Here is a 25,680-nt window from a genome sequence, read left to right on the forward strand (position 1 = left end):
AAGGTGGGGAAAAAATAAAAACACTTAATCATTTTATTGATTTGTCCTCTGATTCATTTTTATGCATTCAATTCCATTTTGCCAATTACTTATTAAGCACTCACTACATTCAAGGCATTTTGTGCCAAGCTGCTGGCACAATGAGGATGGTCAGTCCCTATCCTGGCTGAGAAGAAACACACACAAATTACTGTACTTGTCACAGTGATTTCAGTAAGTGATTGAGGTAAGTGTCCTTCTTTCTAATCAACTCTATCTTGGTTCCCATCCCATTCCATTTATCCTCTTCTAAAATGCTACATAACTGATCTACTTATTACACGCACTGTTCATGTATACCATCTCCCCGAGCTAGAATGTAAGTTCCATGAGGGAAGGGAAAGGGCTTTGTTGTTTACTTCTCTGATATATCCCTAGGTTGGTACAGAGCAGGCATCAATAAACTTTTTTTGGATGGATGGATGAATGGGTGGATTACAAAGGTCTAAGGGAGCATAATAAAGATTCAAAGGAAAGAGGGAACACATCTAAGTGGCCAGAGCCTTTGTCAAATGAATAACATTTGAATAGATCTTTAAAAATGGGTCAGATATCAATGTGTTCCATACAGAGCTAAGAGCCTGAGAAAAGAAGAGTGGGGATGTCCCCATGTGTTCATGGTTCAGGGAGGTTCCTGCTATGCCTCTGAGGGGACCTACTGTGATGACAGAACCACAAAGGCTCAAGAAGTACTGACTGGTAAACATGCTACACATTGAATCAAAAAGACCAGATGGTCCTTGTGAGAGTTCAAAATATATGCAGCCAATCTGACATTTTTCAGGCCAAATTTAGAATGATGAGGAAGGAACGGGATCCCCAAGTAGCCAGATGGGCCCAATCAGCCCCTCCTAAGCACCAGCCTGAAAGCCAAAGTGCCAAAAAAAAATCACTGGAGCCTTACAGAGGCTTGTAACACATGCCCCTTGTGGCCTCTTAGTCTCAGCCCAGAGGAGCCTGGGTATAACAAGGGCCCTTCTGTGACAGCTATTCAAGCCCCACTCCATTGTGTTTTAAATCTAGCTAATCACAGCTACCTCTGGGATTGGGGGCAGGGTAGGAAAGGAAAAACACACCAGTCTCCTGTGAATTGGTTATTTAAAGGCCCCGATTGGAAGCAATTCTCACAAAGCAAATGTACACCATATGCAATTAGATAAACTTTATAAAGGCAGCCATCTAGAACATGAACTCCACAGGCAGTCATTTTTTTCTAAATAAAATTCACCCACCTGGGCAAGAAGTGGCATTTGAGATAGCAAAGATTTTGCCAGGGTAATAACATCCAGAAAGCAACTGAAATCTTCTTTCAGTGAGCAAAAAACAATTTAGTGCCCCATGTCAAACTTGCTAGCTAAAAGTCTATTAAAAAAGAAAAAAAGAAAGTGTTCACCACTTAGATGGGTCCTTTCGGAGGTGGTCTGGTCTCAGTTTCAGTTATTAAGTTGTGCCAGTGAACTGTGAAAAGAGATGAGCAATTTCTCTTGCTGCCCCATGGCCTTTCATAAAACACATGTCAGCAAGTGTGACTTCTGGAGCAGGGAGTGGGGGCAGTGGGGCAACTTCTGAAGGTCAACACTCCCTAATGTGAATCATGGAGTTTTAAAGGAATTGCCTGTCATGGGCTTCCACTCTTTCAGGTGTCTGCAGGGGACACCTGCCATGTTGAGGGTAGAAAATATGAGCTTTGAAAAGGCCCTACAGACAAAAGCAAAAACGATTATTCTGCAGAGTGAGCCCTTTATTGTCTTGTGAGATTGGGTCAAAAATGAAAAGCAAGATCAGCTTCATGCTGACGCCTACACCACCAATGTTCCAACGCACACTATTTCTGGATGTCACCACTGAAAGGGGAACAGACACTCACACAATAGGCATTTCAATTCATGAAATGCAACCATTGTGCCTTTCCTACTGTACTCAGATGGTGAACACAGGCCTGGCACCACCACAAAAACCATTGTGGGATACAATGATGAGTCAGCCAAACTCCTAGGGTGGGGGAGAACAGGCAGGGAAAATGGGATGCTTTAGAGAAACAGCTTTACTTGGAGAAATTTGCAACTCTAAAGCAGCATTGCTCATAATCACTATGGCTTTTTTTCTTTTTGCTTGTTTATTTATTTATTTTTTACTCCAATGTATGCCTGCTATTTGAATTGGTTTGTGAAAAACACGTGTCCTTAAGGTTCCTATGAGTCTAAAGAGAGACTAAAGAAGGCATTGAAGTCAGGAGGCAGTACCCTGAACCATAATTCAGAAGAACTGTCTGGTATTTCCCTGAAGCTTTAAGAGGTCTTTGGGATGGGCAATGCCAAGGCTGGCCTCAAAAATGGGTTAGGAAGAAAGACATGCTGGAAGGAAGCCCTCTGCTAAGTAATGCTATCTTGGAAATCAAGGTGATACTTCTCACTCCACACAGCCCCTGATCCCAGTGCAGAGAAGAGAAAGGAAAGACAGACAGGAAGGACAACAGAAAGTTTGCCCAGTGGCCAGGGGGCCAGAGCGCTCAATTCTGCAGAATGACTTGTGCTTTCCCATTGTAAGAAATAACATTGAGAATTAAAATCAGCCCCCACCCCCAACCTCCCTCCCCACACACTGATGATACAGGAGTTAGGAAACCTGATGACTGAGAACCATGGCTTGGATGTTGATAAACAATTACACTCTGGCCCACTAATGTTAACACAATGACTCATGACATACAGCAGGGACTTGCTGAGCACACAGCCCATGGAAAATGACAGCCCCAGTCTGACCATCCAAGGCCATGAACTCTCCCGCCTGAAGTGTGGGAAGAGTTAATGACACATAGCCCAATCTCCAGAAGTTAAAGAAACATTAACCCAGTTTTCCAGGACTGACCATCCCCATGTCTGCAGAGGCCTTGAGGTCTTGGGAACTTCACCACAGCACTCTCTTTGAGACTGCCTCTCCTTCTGTGTAGAGTACCCTTTTGCTTTGCTTTGTATTCATGAACCTGCTTAAGTCTCCTTTGTGTCCATCCTTGAATTCATTCTTCAATGAGATAAAGATCTTTCTGGCCTCTGAACTCTGTGACCCAAATCCAGTGACAAGACCACACATCACATATGTGGCCTCCATTTGGACAACTTTTCTAACAATGCCACCAAGCCATCACTAACTGTTAATTTTCTATTCTTCTCATAAATATTTTCATTGGTGAAGAAAAGAGAAACAATGTACCAAAGCCTGCCCCAAATCATGACAGTTATATAACTTCATTGAGAATACTGAGTTCATACAGCACTTCCTGTAGTGGAAAATACACAAAATCAAAATTTACTTTCAAACAAAGGAAACCATTAAGGAGGCAAATAAATGGAAATGAGACTTATTACCAAACAATAACAGGCTATTTCAGGAAGTATTATGTGTCAAATCCAACTTTGCTATCAAGTGTTCTGTCTCCTTAAACTGTGGTATAATTAGCTTCTTTGTCACCATGTGTAAATAAGGTACACTTTAGCTGAAATGCATTGGTTTTCTGGAACTTTATTGTAATGGTTCAATGGTTTCTTAAATAGAAGACTCAACTATCTCAAAGAACTATACCATCCTCGGATACGCATGCACACACACACACACACACACACACACACACAGCACACTACACCACAATTCAGGAAGTTATTCATCTGCTTCCTCAACCCCTCCCTTCCCAAAGGAGAAGTTGTTCTTGGAGTGAAGTAGAGATGAGCTGTGTGATGATCAGTGGTTCAGAGAGGACAGAGGGGAATCAAAAACAGATACATGTTTATCATCCTATGATGCAACCCAAAGAGAAGTCATTAAAAACCCACTCTACCTGGGAAAAACTGAAAAATATAAAATTAAGATGTTCTAATCTGCCAATTGTCACCTAAACAAAAGCATGCAGTATAATTTTAGAAACTGAGCAACTTTGAACTGGAGGATCTTATTTCTTACTATTCGAGTTCCAAGCAAAGTGAACCTGACCATGGTAGATGATGAATGGATGGGGTTGACTGACTGGATGATGAAGAGTAGGCAAGTAGAAAATGGAAGGGAAGACCTCCTGGAAGGATGAATCAGCTGGAAGGGTCGGCAGATGCGTGAGTAATCAGGATGACTTTTTGCACAGAAAATTAGTTCCTGGGGCCTCAACATTAGAGTATGAGGTTTCTAAGGAAACCCTGGGATACATGTGTCTAAAACAATGAAATGGATAAAGAATAGATGATTTTTAGAGGATGTTCTCACTTCTCAGAGTTTACAAAACAAAACAAAACTGCAGAATAAAGAGTGTTTTTATGAAAGTTACATGATAGTAATTGGCTTGTAGGTCCATCTCTCCCCATGATCCCTATACAACAGAACTCAGTGACAGCTGCTCAGGTGCAACCAAGGATGTGGAAAGGTAAAGGCCAATGTTTCCTCCTGGTTTCTACTGTAAACCTTGTGAAAGACAGTGGTGCTATTAGAGCAGCAGGGACAAAAGAGACGAAGAAAATGAATTTGGTTTTTGACCTGGGAGGTTTTTTTTTTTTTAACCTGACTAATATGCATGTTTTGAGGCAGCTCAAAACACAGTATGGGACTTGGAAAAGAGGTCAGGGCTGCCCTAGACAGTAACTATTGGATATTATCTAACTATACCTGTTTATGCGAGAGGCATGCTTTAACCCACAGCATACTTTAGTAATAACCTACCACAGGTTAAGCAGTAAAAAGAACCTAGTCTGTTTCCTAAAATGATTATAACCATGGGAGTAAAATACTAGGAGTTATTTAGCCTGTCCCCAGGAAAGAAAACAAACTTTTCTAAAATAACCTATTTCAGACATGTTTATAAATAGCTTATGTCTGATGTAGCAAATTACCCCAAAATTTAGTGATATAATGTAACCATTTATTATGCTCATGGATCTGAGGGGTCAAGTAGTGAGTGGTGAAGAGCAGGTATGGTGAGCCCCAGTCCAATGTCTCATGGCTGGAATCACCCGGAAGGTCTTTCATTCACATATCTGGCAGTTGACACTAGCTGTTGACTGAAGTTCTTCCCCATATGGGTCCATCCCTGTGATCTCTACATATGGACTAGATTGGATTCCTCCCAACATGACAGATGGCTGGGTTCTTAGATCCAGATAGAGACAGACAGATGGACAGAGGCTTTGACCCAGCCCTGGAAGTCACTCAGTGTCGCTTTCACATATTCTACCTGTCAGAGCAATCAGAAACTCTCACCAAGGTTCATGATCAGGGTGAAGAACATAGACCCCCACCTTTCCCTCCTCCTGGGAGGAATGCTTTTCACAGTGTAAGGAGTACAGATTGGGATTTGGTGCGGCCACCTTTGTGAACTACAGTATGCCCATGTGAAAATCAAGTTTGTATGTCTCTGGGGATCGGGGTGGGGGGAAAGGGTAGAAAGAGTCAGGGAAGGCAGACAGGGAAGGTCAGCAACAGCTCAAGGCAGTGAGTTTCATCCATACAAAGTCTACCCTGTTCCTGGAAAGGAGACAAACATTCAGACCCAAATGACCTGGATATAATTGTGTTGATGAATACTCATTGAAACCAAACATGCTTGCCAGAGAACCTCACACTCTTCATGAAAAGAAAATGCCAGTGAAGTTCACCACACAACTCAACAGGCAAGCAGTTCTGGTGAAAGTCCTGTGGGAGACAGTGTTCCACCATGCCATCCACAGACCGCACGCCAAGTCACACTAAACTCTGCTTGCTCGCTTCAGTGCCTTTGTCACATTCACATAAAATAAGATGCTCCTCATGGGGTCCTGCTACTCTTTGATGACAACTTGTGCTTCTGAAAAATTAAAATAAAACCCATGATTTAACATTCAAAGAAGAAAATAAACCACTGTACATACTGTTAAATATTCATTTAAACTAAGCATGACAACCGGAACAATTTGTTTATTTTATAAACCATAGAATGCTAAAGAGCAGAAGAGTGGAAAGACCTTGTTCATTTACTAACCCCAATGTTTTTCTTCAAATTCTTCATCCTGTAACAAATAACTAACACTTAAACACATGGAAACACACACACACACACACACACACACACTTAAATACATATACTATAATCGAGTTTAGTCCATGAATGCAAACATGGCCCAATTTCTCAAATAAACAGAAAGAAAAAATTAGGTGATTATTTCCATAATCGATGAAAAGATTGTCAATAAAATTTAATATCTGTTCCTGAGTTAATGTTTTTTTAAAACACTCAAAATAAGAATTCATATAGAATTTTTAATATGATAAAACTACATAAATGTCACTCCCAAAACTGGCATCTTACTTAATGTGGAGGCACTAACAGGAGCCCCACTCAGGTCAGTCACAAGGACAAAGATACTCACTATCTCCATTGCATCCAAGATACAAGCCAAAGCAATCAGAAAAGAAAATAATAAGAGATGTAAGAAGAATCAAAGTATCCTTATTTGTAGGTAATATAGCAGTACACCTGGAAAGCCCAAGAGAATCAAATCAATAATAAAAGCTAACACAACCAATAAAAGAATTTGGTAAAGTAGCAGAATATAAAATTAACATAAGATAGCTATCATGAAAGTCTGACTCTAATAATATGGAGAAACAGACATTGTCTCACATTGCTGGGGAGAATGCAAAATGGTAAATCACCTGTGGGAGAAAATTGGGCAATGTTTAACAAAATTATATATTTATTTACCGATGACTCAGCAAGTTCATTTCCAAGCATCTACCCACGAAGTACTAACAAAAAAATGGTAATTCTAAAGCACTCAAAGTAGGAGTTGATGGACAATTTTTTAACATGATAGCATACATAAAACAAGACCAGAGTCTGTGATAGAAACACAAGGCTATTATTCACTTCAGTACTACCTAAAATAGCAAAAGATTAGGGAAAAAAACCCAAATGTCCAGCAGCATTATGGGGCTGATTAAACTGTGATACATCCATAGAAGGGAATACTATCCAAGGAAGAACATATTAAGAATATACAGTATATGCTGTACACCCTAATCCTAAAATACAAATTCAGCTGAAAAAGAAAGTGGAGAAAAATATATAAAACACACCACTACTAATCTTAGTAAGAACTGGGCCTGTGGGTATAATTTATTGCAATATATGTAAACATTTAAATGGAAGTAAAAGCAAAAATCCTCCAAAGCATGGTTATCAGTAGGGGAAAGAGAAAATGGAGTAAAGGAAACAAGTGTAGAAGTTAGACTGTAATGAATCTATCTTGTTTGACTTTGGAACCCAGGAAATATTTTACTTAATTATAAAACAAGGACAATAGTGGATGAGATTTCTCCACTTGTCCTTGTTTTTGAGGCTATGAGCACAACTGAGTGGAAATGGGTGTCAACAATCTACAGAGGATCCAGCTTCCAAGGGAGAAGTCGGATGGCTGGGGGTCAAAGCCAGAGAAAGGAGGTGCTAGTGAGTGGAGGTGCTGCAATGCAAGACTCACCTCAACCTTGCTCTCAGGTTCATGATCAGCCGCCGGGAAATACACGACCTCCTGCACCTCATCTCTGGGCCGGGCTGAATTCTTCCCGAATACCACTAGACCATCCTTAGCACGTGGCGGGAAGGCCACAAAACAGTAACTTGGAGGCGCTCCAGCCATCCTGAAAAGAGAATGGCCGTGAGAGAATGGCAGCAGGCTTGACATGGGACATTCCAACTGCAAGAGCTTCAAACACTTTTTACCAGTTAAAGGAGTTTTACTATGGAACTGTGCGCAGTTAGCTCATGAAGTGATCCCAGTTGGCAAACGAAGGTGGGGTGCATGAGGTAGGTAGAATTACAGAGCCACGGAAAAAAGGAAAGTAGGTTATTATTCCAGGCAGAACACACACCACACACACACACACACACACAATCTGTCACACAAATAAATAAATACTCAGATACCCCTTGGTATTTGCAGGAGATTGGTTCTAGGATCCCTTGTAGATACCAAAATCCACAGGTGCTCATGTATAAAAAGACATCATATTTGCATATAACCTATGCATATCCTCTTGTATGCTTTAAATCATCACTAGATTATTTGTAATACCTAATACGATGTAAATAGTTCACAGACTGTATTGTTCAGGGAATAATGACAAGAAAAAAATCTGTACGTGTTTAGTGCAGATGTAAGTCATCCCTACCCTGGCCAAATGTGCAGTTAGTTGAATCCACAGATATGGAATCTATAGATACAGAGGGCTGATGATTTTATAGCAGTGCATTACACAGAGACCTAGAGCTGCACGGCCTCTGCCTGACAGATTTCACGGTGGGATAAGAAAATAGGTCTAAAGATAAACTGAAAAATACCAGACCCCTTTTCTAAAAAGTTATTTTCATCTTTTGGTTTTCTTCCCACCTCCCTATTGACTCCTGGGCTGGCTCAATCTCTTCTAAGTGGCCATTGCTCATCTTTCCTGCTAGATCCTTCTTTCTTCTTCTAATGGTCTTCCCCTCCCCACCCCCAGGGAAATACATGCACGCTCAGTGCTTCTCTTGTCAATTTTGTGCCAATGACCTACACATTTAATTTCAGTTCAGTTCTCAACTTGAGCCTCTGACCCATATAGACCACTTTCTCCCTGATATCCGAAGCAGATCTTTCCAAAATTGAGTACCTTCCCAAGGTTCCCTGTTTCAGAGCCAGCTCCGCCATTCACTCACCCTTGTGCTCCCACAACTCCACCCCAGGGGACTTTTACTGGTTCCTCCAATACCCCCCAGGGCTTTTACACATTCTCCATCCTTTTTCCTGAGCATTCCCTTCCCTGTTCCCTACACTAAAACAATTTGCCTCCTTAACTCCTGCAGCTTTGCGTACCAGTTTAAAGGTCACTCTAATTTATGTCACTATACTATACACTCTTATAGAATCCTGTTTTTTCCTTTATGGTAACAATTTTCGCAATATGAAATATTTGTGAAATTATGTTATTATCAGCAATCAGTACTCAGTTTCTCACTGGGCACCCATGGCACATACCTGTAATCTTAGCTACTCAGGAAGCAGAGATCAGGAGGATCACAGCTCAAAACCAGCCTAGCAGGTAGTTCACAAGACTCTATCTCAAAATGCCCAACACAAAACAGGGCTGGAAGTGTGCCTCAAGCAGTAGAGTGACTGCCAAGCAAGCATGGGGCCCTGAGTTCAAATCCCAGTACCACCCAAAATAAATTCCGTTTCTCCCCTCAAAGACAAAGCAATATGAGAGCAAGAACCATGCCTTTTCTGCATACCATTGTAGACCCAGTCTATACAACACCATATGCAGAATAGATTTTCAATAAATAATAGACAAGTGCTCTTTTTTGTGTTTCCTAATATTCTACAACTGAAGTTGATTCTCTCCAACCCTCTTTTCTCACCACCATGCCCCTGCACTTGACTGGAATGCCCTTCCCTTAGTCTTTTTGCATAATCCTCAGGATCTGATGCAAAACTGCGTCCCTTCAGGAAGATTTCCATAAAGGACTCTGTCATTTGGTCAGCTTGCAATCACATCCACTTTGTTCCAAAATGTACATTCTTTTCATCATAAGGGCAGGCACAATGCTTATTTTAATGTGTCTCCATCCACTCTTTTATTTGCTATTGTACATTTATTATACCCTTATGCTTATGCTCTAATACAACTTTGCATTGTTGTTCACTTGATTTGCTGCATTGCACAGATCACTGTTGTTGGTCTACGTGAATTATGCGTGAGTGCTCTCTCCAACATTTTCCCTCAGCCTCTCCTCCTTCTCTAGGATATGTTCCTGCTTCAGTCTGTATTCTCCTCATCACATTCTAAACCCTTAAAACATGAATATTCAAAGAAGAGCGAAGATGAAAATGCTGATGAGTTGTTCCACTTCCTTTCTCCTCAGCTCCTCTTTGACAGCACCACAAACTCTTTTTCTATCACTCTGGAATTTGAGTCCCAAGCTTATCAAACACATAGGATTTTACATATACATACAATTGATGAGCTTGCTAAATAAAATCATGTCATTTGTTGCTTGTAAGTAATATACTTCTTCAGCTGTTTTTGCAAACTTTGGAAGCTACATAAGTAGAAGATACTTTGGGTTTTGACTGTTAAAATAGGGCAACATCTCAAATTTCTGCTATCAATCAAAATTGACTTGCCTCATTCATACCTACAGCAAGTTGTCAAATTAGTCAGCAATATTTTGTGGTTAGAAATATCTCTGTAGGCAATCATATTGCTACTTCTATGCTCACACTGCTTCAAACACAGGTCTTACACCTACAAGAAGTACCTGTAGAAAATAAAAAAAACCCAAAGAGTTTTTGTCAAGCCCCTATTCTTCAGTCAGGGCATCTGCTTTGTCAGTAAGTCAATGTCATCCCTTGACCATGACAAAGATATAACCAACAGAAGCACAGAGGGCTAGAGACCAAGGGAGACTGATTTTTTCTTTTTCTCTAAATTTTGTGAATGACTGGGAACGCCGGAAAGGAGTGGAATTTCAGTGCGTATTAAAAAAAAAAAGAAGAAGAAGAAGAAGCTAGATCAAACTACACCACAACCAAAAGCAAACTAGCCAAGCTAACAGCATTTATTTTGCCTGAGTCCTTCTATACATTCACCAGGGCTCCCTTCTACTGTTTGGATCAGGGCTCTACAAAAGAACTCTTTATGGTGACTGAAATGTCCCATCTTCACTCTCCAACACGGCAGCCACTAACCTCATGCAGCTGTTGAAGTGTGTTTCATATGGTTAAGGAACTCACTTTTCAGTCTTATTCAAAACATTTATTAATTTACACTTTAGGCAGCCACATGTAGCTAGTAATAACTCTATTGGGTGGGGCAGAAATCCAGAAATGAAGATTTCCATATTAAGACTCCTGATAATCCCAAAGTACTTATTTGTGAAATCCTCTTATTCTAGTGACAAAATGTGTGCTATCTGCCATAAAAACTGAATTAGCAAAGAGGAGGCAGGGCACTTTCAGAAGTGCCCTGAGCTGCTGAGCTCACCAGCTGACTTGTTGAAATAAACTCTTTTCTCCAGAAGCTAAGGGTGAAACCCAATGCCAATTCCAGTTCTCCTGGGGGAATCTCATAATCTGAATCCCACCATGACCATGACCTTTTTTTCTGTCTGAAAATCCTTTGTGTACTTGTCAGCAATTCCTCTCTCTCTCTCTCTCTCTCTCTCTCTCTCTCTCTCTCTCTCTCTCTCTCTCTCAATCTCTCTCCTAAAGGAATTTTGACACCTTCACTTTTCTCCAGACCTCTGCCATTTCCATCCAGTAGGTATGTCACTTCCTATTCCACAAAAGATGGGGTGACTGCAGTGTTATGGTGCAGGCCTGACTGTGCCCTGGGGCCCTCTTGTGAGTTATGGAATCCATTGAGTGGAACCACATTTTGGGGGAAAAAGAATTTTTAGAAAGAATTTTTAGAAAAGAATATGTGCATCTCACAGAGTAAGGGTAACTGTTGATAGAAGCAACCCTAAATTAGGTGCATATATCAACACATGTAAACATGTACAGGTACTGGATAGAGAAATTGCATTTCTCTCTGACTGTGGGTCTCAAGAAAAAAGCTCCTAAAAGTAATAGACTTAAAGGATAGGCCTACTGAATAAGGCTACTTTTATGGTAATGCCAATTAGGATTCTTGCCAGATTAGCAATAAACTAACAGCTCTAATTAATGAAACACTCTAATTTAACTCCCATCAATGGTGAAACTGACAGGCATTTCCTAAGAGGTCATTTGTAAGGAAAGTGCATTTATCTGGAGTCCATATTGTATATCTATGATTTCTCCAAGTGAAATTATTTTTAACATTATATGTTATTGGAGGACAGGGAATATTCGAACACAGGAGGTTAGGATAATGATGCAAGTTGAAAATTTGAGCAGTTGGCATTTTTATGAAGGAGAAAAGAAGGCAGAGAATGAAAAAAATAGCTGGTATTTTTTTCCCCAACCCCCAATTCCAGGCAGTTCTCAGCATAGACTACCAGTTTCCTGTCCAACAGAACTTTCCAGGATGTTTGTAATATTCTTTATCTTGCTGTCTAATGAAGAGCCGGCTATTGGATACTCAAAATGTGGTTAGTGCAAATGAAGAACTGATTTTTTAATTAATTTAAAATTAAGCAGTCAACATTATGCTAAATGAAATAAGCCACAAAACACACAAAGACAGGTTGAGTATCCTGTATTCAAAATGCTTGGAACCAGAAGTGTTTCAGATTTCAGACATGCTCAGATTTTAGAATTATTGTGTAATAAAGATATGGGAAGGGAGACACTCAAGTGTAAGCACATAATTCACTTATGTTTCAGGTACATATAGTCTGAGTATAATTTTGTACAGTATTTTTAATTCTCCTGTGTTTTGACTGTGACCTGTTACACGAGGTCAGATGTGGAAGTTTTCACTTTCAGTGTCAAAAGGCTTAGATTTTTTGGATGAAGGATGCTCAAGCTCTACTATCTGATATTACCTACATAATATATCTATAGTAGTCAAAAAAGCCATATAGAAAAGGAAAGTAGAGTGAGGGTTGTCAAGGGCTTTCAGATAGAAGGGAATGGGGGAGTTTCCATCACAAGATGAAAAGCTTCTGGAGATTGGTTGTACAGCAATGTGAATTATACCTTACAGAGAAACACCTAAGGTGATCTGTTTTATGTTATGTGTATTTTACCACAATTAATTTTTTTAAAAATAGGCTGGCCTCAAACAAATGATCCTCCTGCCTCAGTCTCCTGAGTGCTGGGATTACAGGCATGTACCATCACACCCAGATATGATACAATTTTCAAAAAATTTAAAGAGTTACATAAGGCTAGAAGCTTCTACAGTGGACCATACATCTTTAGATCTGGTGCCATCACTATAGTAAACTGTCCTTAAACGCAGTCTCTAGCACCATGGAACTTCCCTCAGGATCATAGCTCCCTCTGCAGAACTAGACGTTAGCGCTCTCCTGGAGTGCTGCAAAGGAGCTACCTCTACCAGCACTCAACCCTGACTGGTAGCCGGAGGCTGTCCCTCAGGCATCCAGCACTGGAGCTCTGTACTCCTGTAACTAGGAGACGGCTTACAGAATGTCTAGACAAGAAGGGAGGAAGCCATGTGGGAGAAAAGGTCTTTGTCCTCAAGTTCAGTGAGGAGCTATTGAAGGCATGAATGCCCTGAGCCCAGGCACGGTTTTCCTTCCCCTTTGTCTCACTAGCTAGAGTGACCCTCATCAGTCACCTTAGCCAGCAATAAGAAAGCCTTCAGTTGTCTCAGCGGAAGAAAATGACTGTGTATATGAGCTATGGGCTTGTTAACTGTCTTGCAAATAACTGTGACAAACTGCCTTTCCTTATACAAAGAAAGCAAACCAAAATCACCAGTGGCCTTCCCTATTCTCCCCCCTCCCACCCTCACTGAGGATGATTAAATTCAGTGTCTGTGAATTACCACTTTCCAGAAAAGTGAAGAAGACATTACTTTCATATTTTATTTAATAAATTCATTTTTTAAATTATTGACACTTATGCTGAACTGAAAAATGAGACAAATGATACTCATTTATAAATTGATTTTTCTATTGTATATCTGTTATTTGAAATAGTAAAGAGTAATGACATGTTTGGAAAGAAATTATCTAAAAATTGGGGTGTAAGTGGCAACTAATGAGAGTCATATATATATATATATAAATTAGCTCAGACTTCTCAACCTCTGCCTAAGAGAAAGACAGATTCTTCTGTTTTGTTGAAAGCGCAGGCTAGCAGAGCAGAGCATAAAACATTAGGACTCCACAGCCAGGAAATTCTAACTCCTATAGTCAGTGTCTTTTCTTCCTTGTTTTGTTTTTTTTTTTAATGGGACTAGGTAGGGTTTGAATTCAGGGCTTCACACTTGCAAAGCAAATGCTCTCCCACTTGAGCTATCTCCAATCCCTTTTGCTCTGGATATTTTGGAGATGGGGGTCACAAGAACTATTTGCCTGAACTGGCCTTAAATCTTGATCCTCCTAATCTCAGCCTCCCAAGTAACTAGGATTACAGGCATGAGCCACCGGTGCCCAGCTATCTAGTAGTCAATGTTTTGATTGAAGAACTACCAAGAAAGGTGAAGTAGGATGTGCAGTAAGCATGTTAGTCAGCTCTCTGTCAGTATACTGAAATAACCAATTTATAAAGTTTATTTTGGCTCACAATTTTGTAGTTTCCGGACCATGGTCTGTATATTGGCTCTGTTGCTTTGGGGCTTGTGCAAGGCAGCACATCATGATGGGCAAAACTGCTCACTCCATGGCCAGAAAAAAACAGAAAGAGGCAGTTGGGATAGATCTCACTATCCCCCCCGGGGGCATGACCCCAGTGATCTAAGATCTCCCACTAGCACCATGGTCTGGGCTCCAAACCTTTACCACATGGGCCTTTGCATTTAGATGCAAACTATAGCAATAAGTCAGCAGGCTTACTTGTAGCCTACTTGGATTCAAGCCTCAGCCTTGTCACTTCTCAAGTCTTTATACACAGGTATAATGAAAGATCATACATTCTCCCCAGGGTCACAGTGAGATCTAGCTGATACTTGCAAGTGCTTAGAAAATGTTTTGAAATACTATCTGGGATAAAGGTTATGAAAACCAGACAAGGGGTCATTTGTCAACATGTATCTGTTCAGGCTTCCAAAATACGGCTTCTTCCTTAAAAGTATCTGAGTGCTTGTTCAGCTTTTGAAGATTGATTTCATTGTCATCTCATGTCTCTTAAGAGCTGCTTAACTTCCCCCTTCTCAATTTTCAAGGGCAATCACTACCTCTGACAGATAATCCCTGGGTCTTCGTGCCAACCTTCAGCTGACATACTTCCCAGAGTATGGTGTGGGACTGCAGGTTTGTCTGCTTTGCCCTAAATAGTGTTTTTTTAGAAACCTGAATTAGCAGCTAACACTTTATCTGGAGGTTTCCCTAAGACATCCAGACATTGGGTCTGTTGTGCTGATGACTTCAAGATCTGACAATATTCTCTGCCTTTGCGCTTAAGGTAAGTGAAGTCCGTCATCCCCGGTTAACATGAAAGGGGAGAAGTGTTCTCCCTCCTTTATACAACAGAGTTGTAGAAGGCTGCATATACTCCATCTTTTTGACTTTAGAATTGGAAAAGTCGACTGCACGATAATCTGGAAGACTTGGATGGTTGAATGTTTTACATTTTTTCACTGCTTTAAAGAACTGAAAGAGACGTCAACTTTTTTGAAAACATCATCTTCATTTAAAATACATTAAATATAAGTCCTTCAGTGGGTATCATGGCTCTTCTGCCTTAGAGAATTTGAACTAAAAAAAATATATGTTTAATATCATGTCCAGTTGCTGCATATTTCTAAATCACTAGGAGTTTGAAAGGACTATGCTTTGAGTACTTTCTTCTTATTGACTGAAGTTATGGCAAACCCATTTGCTATTTCATCCCCAAATGCTGTACTTCAGGTGATTAAAGACAGGAAAATGAAGCTGGGTGTAAGCTGCACACCTGCAGTCCCAGTATCCAAGAGGATAAAACAGGAGGATCACAAATTCTAGGTAAGCATGAGCCATGTATGGCCAGACCCTGTCTCAAAAAGAACAAAAGAAAAAAAATAGGAAAGAAAAGAGCATCTACTTAAAAATTGAAAAACCAAAGTTCCAGGAAATTAATGACTATTTAACTTGATCATAACTCCTGGTAATTTGTGGACCATTACTGTTCCATCTCCATTCTCCCACAAATAAAACCACTTACACCATCATAAGAATAAAAAATATTCATGATATGAAATTGACTATCTATACATATCACAGAAAACTATGAAACATATAATTCATGGGAAAAAGCTGGAATGAAAAGAGGTCACAAAAGTACAAATGAAATCATTTATATTGTGCATATCATCTATAAAGATGATGAAAAAATCACAAGGAAATGCAACAAAAATGTTAATATAATAATAAGATCTGTGGGTCACAGAATTATAGACAAGCATTTTCTTTCTATATATGCAAGCATTTTCAAATTTTTCACATGGAAATAAAGAGCCTTTAATGATTCTGTCTCACTTGCAAGATATGATTAAAATGAGAAATATGAATTAAGGCAAAATGTCTAATGTCTCGATTCATGTGACAGAACAGTAACTAAGGAAATACAGAGTTTCTATAATACAATCAAATATTGTGCTTTGAAATCTAAACTTAGTATTCTTCAAGTCCAAGAAAGTATTCTTAGAGTTAGAGGCATGGCTCAAGTGGTAAAGTACCTGCCTAGGAAGTGTGAAGCCCTGAGTTCACAAACAAAACAGTATGATGTTTCCCAATTTTTTAATGTCAAAAAAACTTCAAGGCAGCCAGGTATAATGGCATTGACCTGTAATCTCAGTTATCTCAGCTTTTTGGAGGCTCAGGCAGGAGGATTGTGAGTTTGAGATCAGCCCAGGCTGCATAGGGTGACCACCTCAAAAAATTTTTTTCCAGGACATTCCCATATAGCCATTGCAGTTTGCTGGGAGAATATGTAATGAATATATAACATGAAGTTAGTAATATTTTCAATGAATTTATATGTGCCCAATGACAACTTTGGATCTTTACAAACTAGAAAAATAAATAATATTGCAGATACATATTTCTCGTTATTATGTGTACATCCAATGTCGATGTACACCTGAATCCCAAACAAAAACTCCACCATGCGCAGTGACCTCTGCCCTCCTCTGTGGTGCACTTAAAATATAGTTGCGCTTTTTAAAAATGCAAAATGCATGAATGTCTACAATGCAAGATTTCTTGAAGAAATTCCAAGGCTGGTGGAGTGGCTCAAGTGGTAGAGTGCCTGGCTAGCAAGCGTGAGGCCCTGAGTTCAAACCACAGTCCCACAAAAATCAAAACAAAACAGAAATTCCAAAGTGAAGGCAAGAAGAGAGACAAAGTGAATGGCCTTCAATCCTCCTGAATACAGCAATTTTTAAAAATGGACAAGCAACAGAGGTCGGATTCATTTTTTTCACTCAAGCTAGCAAATTAGAAAAATATGGTCAGATCAAGTTCATCATAAGAAAAATATTCTCCTATACACTACAGGTTGAAAGACAATTTTCCATCTTTCATATGATAGGAGGGAAAACAGAAGGAAGGGAGGAAGAAAAAAACAATTTCATAACATTAATGATACAGGTTAGTTGTGTTACAGTTAAGATAATTAGCACATGAAGCTACATTAAGGCTGTTTGGAAAAGTCAGGTAGACCCCCACTCTGGGTTCTGTTCCTTCGTTCATTAAGTTTTCATCTGTAAAGTGATGTCAACCATGATCAGTTATGGAGATTAAATGAGATAATATAATCAGAGCATCTAAAATAAAGTTACATTCAAGAAAAATTTTTTGGGTTGGAGATTTTGGCTCAAGTGGTAGAGCATCTGCCTGGCAAATGCAAGGCTTTGAGTTCAAACCCTAGTATCACAAAAAAAAGAAAGAAAAAAAATTGCATCCTTGACTTGTTCTTAAAGAGCAGAGTCCTGGAGGTAAAGAAAGAAGACTTGTTTAAAACAGGCAGGTTTGTGGTTAGCTGCCAAAAGTGTTCTCTGTGGGAAATATTTGGGACTACTGAGCAGGCCACATCTAGGGTCCTTTCATTTCCTTCTGTTCTCATTTCTGACATTGCTGCCATTGTGTACACCAATTTGGCAGGTTGCTGTGAATTACAACCTTCCTGTTCCCACCATCTGTCTTCACCTCCCATCAACACAGCTCTCTGTCCACTCTGATCTTTTTCCATTAATGTGATTTGATATGTACCTGTTAACTCTGTAAACTGGGACTTAAAAATAATCTTCTCAATCCTTAAAATGGTAGTTGACCATTTAACTCCCTGTCAATCCATTTCCTACAAAAGAAATCAAGTATAAAATATAAATCTCACTGGTATAAAACCAGAGTTACTTTATGTCTAGCAAAATGAAATTAAAAACTGTCTTGTAAATATCCATTAATGCTGGAACTATTTGCTGTGATTTACCATTAGAAAAAATATCCTATTTTGTTACCTAAAAGGAGCCTGCATATTATACATGAATGCGTATACATATATAGGTATACATGCACATTTATGTAAAACTAAGTATATGTGATATATAGGCAGATAAGTAGGTAGGTAGACACACAGACAGACAGACAGACAAGTATCTGAAAGGATTAACATCTAACTCAGAGTTGAAGTGGGAGTAGGATGAGGATATAAAACAGAAACTTTAAATTTCACTTTAACTTATGTAGTTTTAAATTTTCTTATAGCAAGGTCATATTACTTTACTGGCTTTTCAGTAACAAAGAAGAACACTGTAAGTCATTCTTACAGGTCACTGGACCTACTGAGTGTAATTTTAAAATACAGTAAGGCTTCACTTTAAGAGAGGAGGAAAAGACACTTAGAAGAGCTTCTGGTCACTACATAATTTTAATTAGGATCTTTAACTTAGATGTGCTGTCAGCATCTAACTACCTGTAAGCACTATGTTCAACTCAAGAGAAAACGGATCTAAGAGGATGTTCTCAAGGTCTTTATCATTGGGAAGAAGCAGTGCTCATGTACAAAAACAAGAGAGGAAGGTAATAACCCAACCTCAATGATGATCAGAAATGGTCGGAGAGCTGTCAAGATGCCTTGCTCACCCTAGAATAGAGCAGCACTGAAAGAGCTAAGTTAAATGTACAATCGATGAGAACAAAGTAAGAGACCATAAACCACCTCAAGTCCCTTCTTCCAGCTTCAGGTGAGGCTAGGGCTGGGAGGCCACTCCTCTCCCCTGTCCTTTCCTGTCTAAGACCTGACATTCCATTCAGGTTCACTTCAGTCCCAGGGTGATGTGGGGAGCTTTTGAGGAAGGGAGGACAGGTAGATGTGACTAACACAACATGTCACTTCTTGCCTTCTTGGACCTCCTGAGGAACCTCACTTGTTGCAAAATGGATGGGAGAGCACAGTGTTAACTTTCCCTTTCATGGACAAGAATGTCATGATCAGGTCTAAGAGCTTCTGAGAAGAACATTTCATGCACTGATGTATAAAAATGGAAAAATGAGACCTGTTGAAACTATTCCAGGAATGGGGATAGAGGGAATAAAGGAGAATGATGGTGGGGGTGTATTAAACTATGATATATTGTAAGAACTTTTATAAATGGCACAATGTACCCCCAATACAATAATATGATAATAAAAAAGTGGGGGAAAAAAGAAGGCTCAGGTTAGGGGAGGGAGTAGTATGGGAGTGAGGGTAAAAGAAATGCCCAGGATGGTGGAAAGTACACACCTACCACTTTGCCCAAGATAGGGCACAGAGAGCTGAGGCTGATTACCTCAGAGACACAAAAATCCCCAATGATGAAAACGGTTAAGGTTTTACAGCGACAGAGAACATCTGAAGGGCAGGAGTTCCCATTCTTTGTTGTAAGAACTGATGTTATATGGAGGTGTTAGTCCTTCCTAAGTTAATCAGTGGAATCAACATGGTAGTAATCAGTTCACAAACAGGGCTTTTGTACAAAATACATCAAAAGTGATCTTGAGGGCTAGGAGTGAAGCTCAGTGGTAAAATGCTTGAGGAATGTAGGAAATTAATAGATGATGAGGGTCAAATTTGAAACTGAACTGAGAGATGTAATGGACAATAGATGGGGCTGGGATAATTGCCTCTGTGAACGGGAAAGAAGGAAAGAAAGTTGTTCAGATCTCCACTCACTACTATTCAATTAAGTAATTAGAATGCAAAAAAATCAAAATAACATTAGAGAAGGAAAAGCCCATCTAAGCAAGCAAAAAAATCAAACCAACAACTCACAAAGGAAAATACTACAGGCTTAATTACAAAAAAACTTAAAACTTTTAAAAAGAAAGACTGAAAAATACATTTGTAACATCCATCAAAAAAGAGACAATTTGGGGCTCAAGTGGTAGAGTGCCTGTCTAGCAAATGTGAAGCCCTGAGTTCAAACCCCTCAAGCAAGTGTGGAGCCCTGAGCCCAAACCCCAGTACTGCTAAGAAAGAGAGAGACTGCTAGAGAATTTCTTTAACATATAAATAGTTCTTATAAATCACTAACAAAGACTACTCCAAAGGAAAAAATATGCAAACTACAGAAACACCAGTTCAAACAAAAATACAGATAGCCAAAATACTTACTAAAAATATCCAATGTCATTCATAATTAAAGAACTACAAATTAAAATAAGGCACCATTTTAACATAAAAGATTAATAAAGATTTAAAATTTTGATAATATTCAATTTTGACAAGGATGTGGGGAAAGTAACTCTAGGTAATTTGGCCAAATCTCACAAATAAACATGATTTGTATTACTTAGGCATACCTCAAAGACAAAATTACCCTTCAGAACTATCAATTCACAGCACAATGTAAATTAATTTATTCCTTTATTTATACTTTCTTTAATTTCCCTAATATCCAGTCCACTGGAATAAAGGAAAATGTAGGCCTGCAGATTTAGGTGTACAAACTTATTTATGGTGATCACCAACCTCCAGGTTGCACAATGTGGGGAATAAGGAAGGAAAGGAAGTAGGAAGGCACCGAACAGAATCTTTCACTAATATGCAATGTTTGTCCAGCTGTAGAGAAATTGCAAGAAAGAGACACAGGTGACTTTAGTGGTCTTACAAATTAAAAGATCCATGCCTTGTATGTATAGTCTGTGTCCCTCACGTATGAAGACACGTGCAGCTGTATACCTGGATGTGGCCACTCATTCAGACGCTCAGGCCAACTAATACAAAAGTGAAATAGTCAGTGTCTATTACATCAGCACAGGCAACTGTATTGATAGAACCAGAGGATGCTGGTCTTTTTATTGCTGTTGTTTTCTGTGTACAAGTATCAAAGCAAAAGTTTCCTCAGGATGTAGCGTTTTGATAAATTAATGCAAATTCAGATTATCCCATGTGGTTTTTAATATGTCATACCTCAACCCATGGACTATTAGTGACACTGGTAGGAAGCGCTTGTTCCTCCCATTAAAAAAGGAGAGACAATGTAACAAGTAAGTGACTTGCTCAAGGTCATATTCCTAATTAGAGGCAACCAGAGCTGGGACCCAGGGCCCCTATCTTGCAGCCCAGGGTTCTCTCTGTATTTGGATTTGTTCACCTCATTTGGATGTGTGAACCCTGATGGAAGAACAGGGAAGTTACTATGCAACATATAGCACAGGTATGTCAACACTCCCTTTCACCATCCTAGCTCAAATCCCACCATTATAGCACCTGCCAACCCTAACTCCATTGATGCTTAGTCCTGGATCACCATACAGTCTTTTTATTCTGCTTCAAAGTCACGTAGGGCTGGGATGTAGCTCAGTGGTAAAGCAATTGCCAACATTCAGTGCTTCAGTCCCCAGCACCACACACACACACACACACACACACAAATCTCATAACCCAGTTTTCCAATCCATTACATAACTCCCCCCCACCCCCGCATCTACAAAGTGTCTCTGATCACTCACTCCTGTAGTCCTTGCATCTCCATACATCCTATCCCCTTCTGGTTTTTTGTTCATACTTCTCCTTACATTCCCAGTTCTACACACAGCAGCAGGAGCCTCTGCCAATCTCCACTTCCTGTTAATGATCTGGATCAACACGGCCCAACAGAAATACAATGTGAGATAGATACAAGCCACATGTGCAATTTTACATTTTCCAGTAGTTACATTTTAAAAGGTAAAAGCTGGTGAAACTTACTTTATTTAACCCAGTATATACAACATATTATTTCAACATAATACCAATACAAAAATTACTACCATATTTAAATTTCTTTTTTCATATTACATTTTTGAAACCTGTTATGTATTTTCAAAATACACATCACAACACATCTCAATTGGGACTAGCCACCAGTGCTCAATAGGCACAAGTAGCTAATGGCTGCAGAATTAGATGGCACAGATCTAGGCTCTTATCCCCATAAAAGTGATTTTTTAAAAAAATAAATTTGCTTTTATATATTTTATTGTTCTCCAACAAACACAAATTTCATGTATTTGTTTATTAATTTTACAATGCTGGGGATGGAACCCAAGGTCTGGAACATGCTGGGCAAGCAGTCTGCCACTGAGCTAACCCTCAGCCCTATGTTTTTTTTTTCTTTTATTATTCATATGTGCATACAAGGCTTGGGTCATTTCTCCCCCCTGCCCCCACCCCCTCCCTTACCACCCACTCCACCCCCTCCCTCTCCCCCCCCAATACCCAGCAGAAACTATTTTGCCCTTATCTCTAATTTTGTTGTAGAGAGAGTACAAGCAATAATAGGAAGGAACAAGGGTTTTTGCTGGTTGAGATAAGGATAGCTATGTATTTTTAAAATGTGTCATTTTAAGCATCTTTGGATAGTTTCACATTCATGTTCATATGCAAGCAATTTTAACAATGGAATACGTCACAGCAGCATCTGTCTTCACTTGTACCTATCTCTCCACACTTGGCTCCCATCTATCCCACTATCTTCAGCCATTCTCTCTGTTCCCTGCCTCCTGCCACCTCCCTCCTTCCTTGGATATGAAAAGAGAATGCCAGAACATTCATATCCTCACCACCTCTGCCCAAATGCCAAACCATGCACAATTTCTAGTTCTGCTTTAGTAGATCTGGGCTCACTGATTCATGACTCAGAAGATCCAGATTATAGAAAAACTCTGACTTCAGTGCAATTTCAAAGTTATTTTAAAATGGGCTTATCATTTACTTTTAAAATGAGATACATTAAAAAAATTAAATTAGATACCCAGCTCACTTCAGTTTCTTTTCCAAAGAAATTGGCCTAATGGTTCTCCACAAACACCTGCAACTAATTTTTGAATCAAAGAATGCAGTTCTTGCCTCAATGATTTTGGTTACAATTAAAGTTTTGGTTCTTACACAGAGATGCAGTCTCATCACTAGAGTGTGAATGTGAGGTAGACACAGCTTAAGAAGTTAAATGGGCTTGAATTAAGAGACTAAAGCATAGTTCTTGACTTTAACTGCATACAGGTTTTTAAACTCATGTTACAGTATAGTTTCCCATCGCTTAGGATCGTCCATCCTAATAATGCCCCTTTCTCCCAAGGTTTGACAGGTGCCAAGTGGATCTCTGAGTTTAGCTCCTCCTGTGAGTGCCAGTCAGCTAGATGACCTTGGTAGTCTATTCACTGGGCTGGACTCAGCCTCCCTGTTGTGAAACAGGGGCTGACAACAAGCTTGCTCAAGATGCCTCTAGCGCTGCCATGTCTGACTTGCAGGGTCATCTTCCTCTACTTCATCATCCCCAAGCACCTGCTTGCTCATGCATCTACTCCTTCCTAAAGACAAGATGGCTGGCAACACAACACCGAAAAGGGAAAGAGAAGCTGCTTGGGGAAAAGAAAAAAAGAAAAAAAGAAAACATCTAAAATGAGTCACTTTCAAATTTGCCATTCCCTAGTGCCTGGGTGCTTGCTCATGGTGCTAAATCAACTCTTCCAATAAAACTTGTTATTTGTATTTGTTATCTGTACTGTTCTTGGATGATGTTTACCCTATACAACCATCTCTTTTAAGAGTCACTTGTAGATACAAAACATCTAAGTTGTGCATCAAACAGACATCAGCAGCCACACAGCTGACTATGGTTGAGACTGAAAAAAAATCAGATCAAAATCTCAGACTCAGTTAGGTTTTGTGCCAGCTTTTGGTTAGAGGAAACAATTACAGCTCCTCAAACTTCCCACTCACCACCCCCCCACCCGGCCCTGCCTTCTGCTAATATCTAGCTCTAAGAATCACTCCCTACCTGATACCTGCTCCTGCTGACTCTCCCCAGAGCTTAAGTCAGGGGGGCTGTTGGCTGTGGTCTGTGCGGCTCTGCCTGGCCTGATTTTTTATTCTGCCATTTTGAATTAGCATAGGTTTCACCGGTAAGTGATGCAGCTTCTAGCCAGGCATGGAGCACTGTACACACCCGCACGCGCGCACACACACACACACGCACGCGCACACACACACACACACACACACACACACACGAGTGAAGCACTTGCTAGCTGCAATTACACACAAAAAAAAGCCTTATTAATTAACAGAACCTTACCAGGTCAGCTTGGGTGATAATAACAAGTTTCCTTAGATGCGAATGGGTATAATGGCCATTTTTCTTCCTAAATTCTAATTCTCTAAAACTCAAGCGTCCCTCCTGCGTTGCAGATCTCACGAGTGATGTTGTCAAATAATCAAACCGAGGAGAGCCGCAAACCGAGGAGGCAGTGGTAAACTGAGGTGCACAGACACCTCAGAAATACGAGTGCCTTCTACCAGAAAGTGCCCTCTCGCCTTGGCGCACGGCCTCACTACCCCCACCACCGCCCTCTCCGCCCCCGCCGCCCTAGATCGCTCGGCAAGGCTCGGGGGTAAGTTGTATTAAGTCCCGTGCACAGTCCGCTAAGACGAAAGCAACAGCTGGCGCATTAGCCCTTAAGGGGACTGCAGACCCCGGGACACAGTTCCACAGTCATGGACTCGGAGGGCGCTAGGAGGGGGTGGTTGCAGAGCTGGCTCAAGGGCAGTGGCCTCGCCGGGCAGCCATGTTCACAGCGATCCCGGGCCAGCGTTGCAGGTGCCTTACCTCCAAGAAGATGCCAGGCTCTCTCCGACACCCGCGCGGAGCGCGAGAGAGGCTCAGATCCCACCCTCCCCACCCCACCACCCACTCCCCGAACAGCCTGCAGGGGTGAGGGGCGCACAGGTACACACCCCAGGGGGCTGCAACTTGACCACCAGAAAAAGGACACAGGAAAAGCAGTCTAGGGGTTGTAAGAGTTAAAAGGGAGGTAGGGGAAGGATGGGGGTGGGGGGAGTGCAGGTTCCAACCAGGCTGCAGTGCTCACGCCCTGGGGTGGGGCGTCCCCTTCTTGCGCCCCCGTAGTCCTTGATTGTCGTGTCACCCCCCCCCTCGACCCAGCCCACCTCCCCTGTGACTCTCAGATCCTTCAGCCCGCCGGAGCCAACACTCCCGAGGATGTGGCCCCACGTAGCACTGCCCGCGGATGCGGAGGAACAGCGGGAGGCGACGAGGCACAGGGGACTGCGATGGCGGACGGGTGTGAAACCCGCAGGGGAAAGCGGCGCTTCAATCGCCCTGCGCTCGGGGTCGCGGCCCGCCGCGGCTCACCTGCGGGTCGGCCCTGAGGTGCTGATGCTGCGGCCGCCAACAGTGCGGGTGCTGCCACGGCCGGATTACTGCGGCGACATCGGGGACTGCAGCTGCACAGACGGAGGCGGCCGCCGGGTTCTTCCCCTTCCCAGACTCTCGGCGCTTGGGCCCGCCGCCCCCCGCTAACAGCTGGCCAGGATCACGTGATCGCGGGCCCACCCTCCGCCTCCCCGCGCTCCCGGCCCCGGGGCCCCTGAGCACCCGCCGCCTCTGGCTGCCGAGGCCACAGCGCCGCGCGCCGCCTGGGAAGGGAGGGTGCCGGGGCGCTGAACGAGCGCACGGCGGGGGCGGGTCTCGGTCAGAAAGTGGCTCCCTCTCTCCTTGATTTTTATTTCTTGGTAG

The 25,680-nt window shown here is 41.2% G+C and overlaps 1 protein-coding gene across 3 annotated transcripts in view; it reads right to left on the minus strand.

Annotated features, from left to right (window-relative positions):
* Scrn1 (secernin 1) overlaps positions 1-25,434 on the minus strand; it is a 53,169-nt gene extending 27,735 nt beyond the window's left edge. Inside the window, exons 1-2 of one of the 3 annotated variants that reach the window (XM_074065219.1) lie at positions 25,297-25,434; positions 7,530-7,689 (exon numbers count right to left, since the gene is read on the minus strand). In XM_074065219.1, coding sequence (XP_073921320.1) covers positions 7,530-7,688 — 159 coding nt within the window. In that variant the 5' untranslated portion in view covers position 7,689; positions 25,297-25,434. Of the gene's footprint in view, positions 1-7,529; positions 7,690-24,219; positions 24,372-24,878; positions 24,900-25,296 lie in introns of those variants that run through there. The other 2 variants (XM_074065221.1, XM_074065220.1) reach the window with 2 other exon arrangements.
* Positions 25,435-25,680: the final 246 nt, after the last annotated feature.

Source organism: Castor canadensis, chromosome 2, assembly GCF_047511655.1.
Source record: "Castor canadensis chromosome 2, mCasCan1.hap1v2, whole genome shotgun sequence".
Lineage (NCBI taxonomy): Eukaryota > Metazoa > Chordata > Mammalia > Rodentia > Castoridae > Castor > Castor canadensis.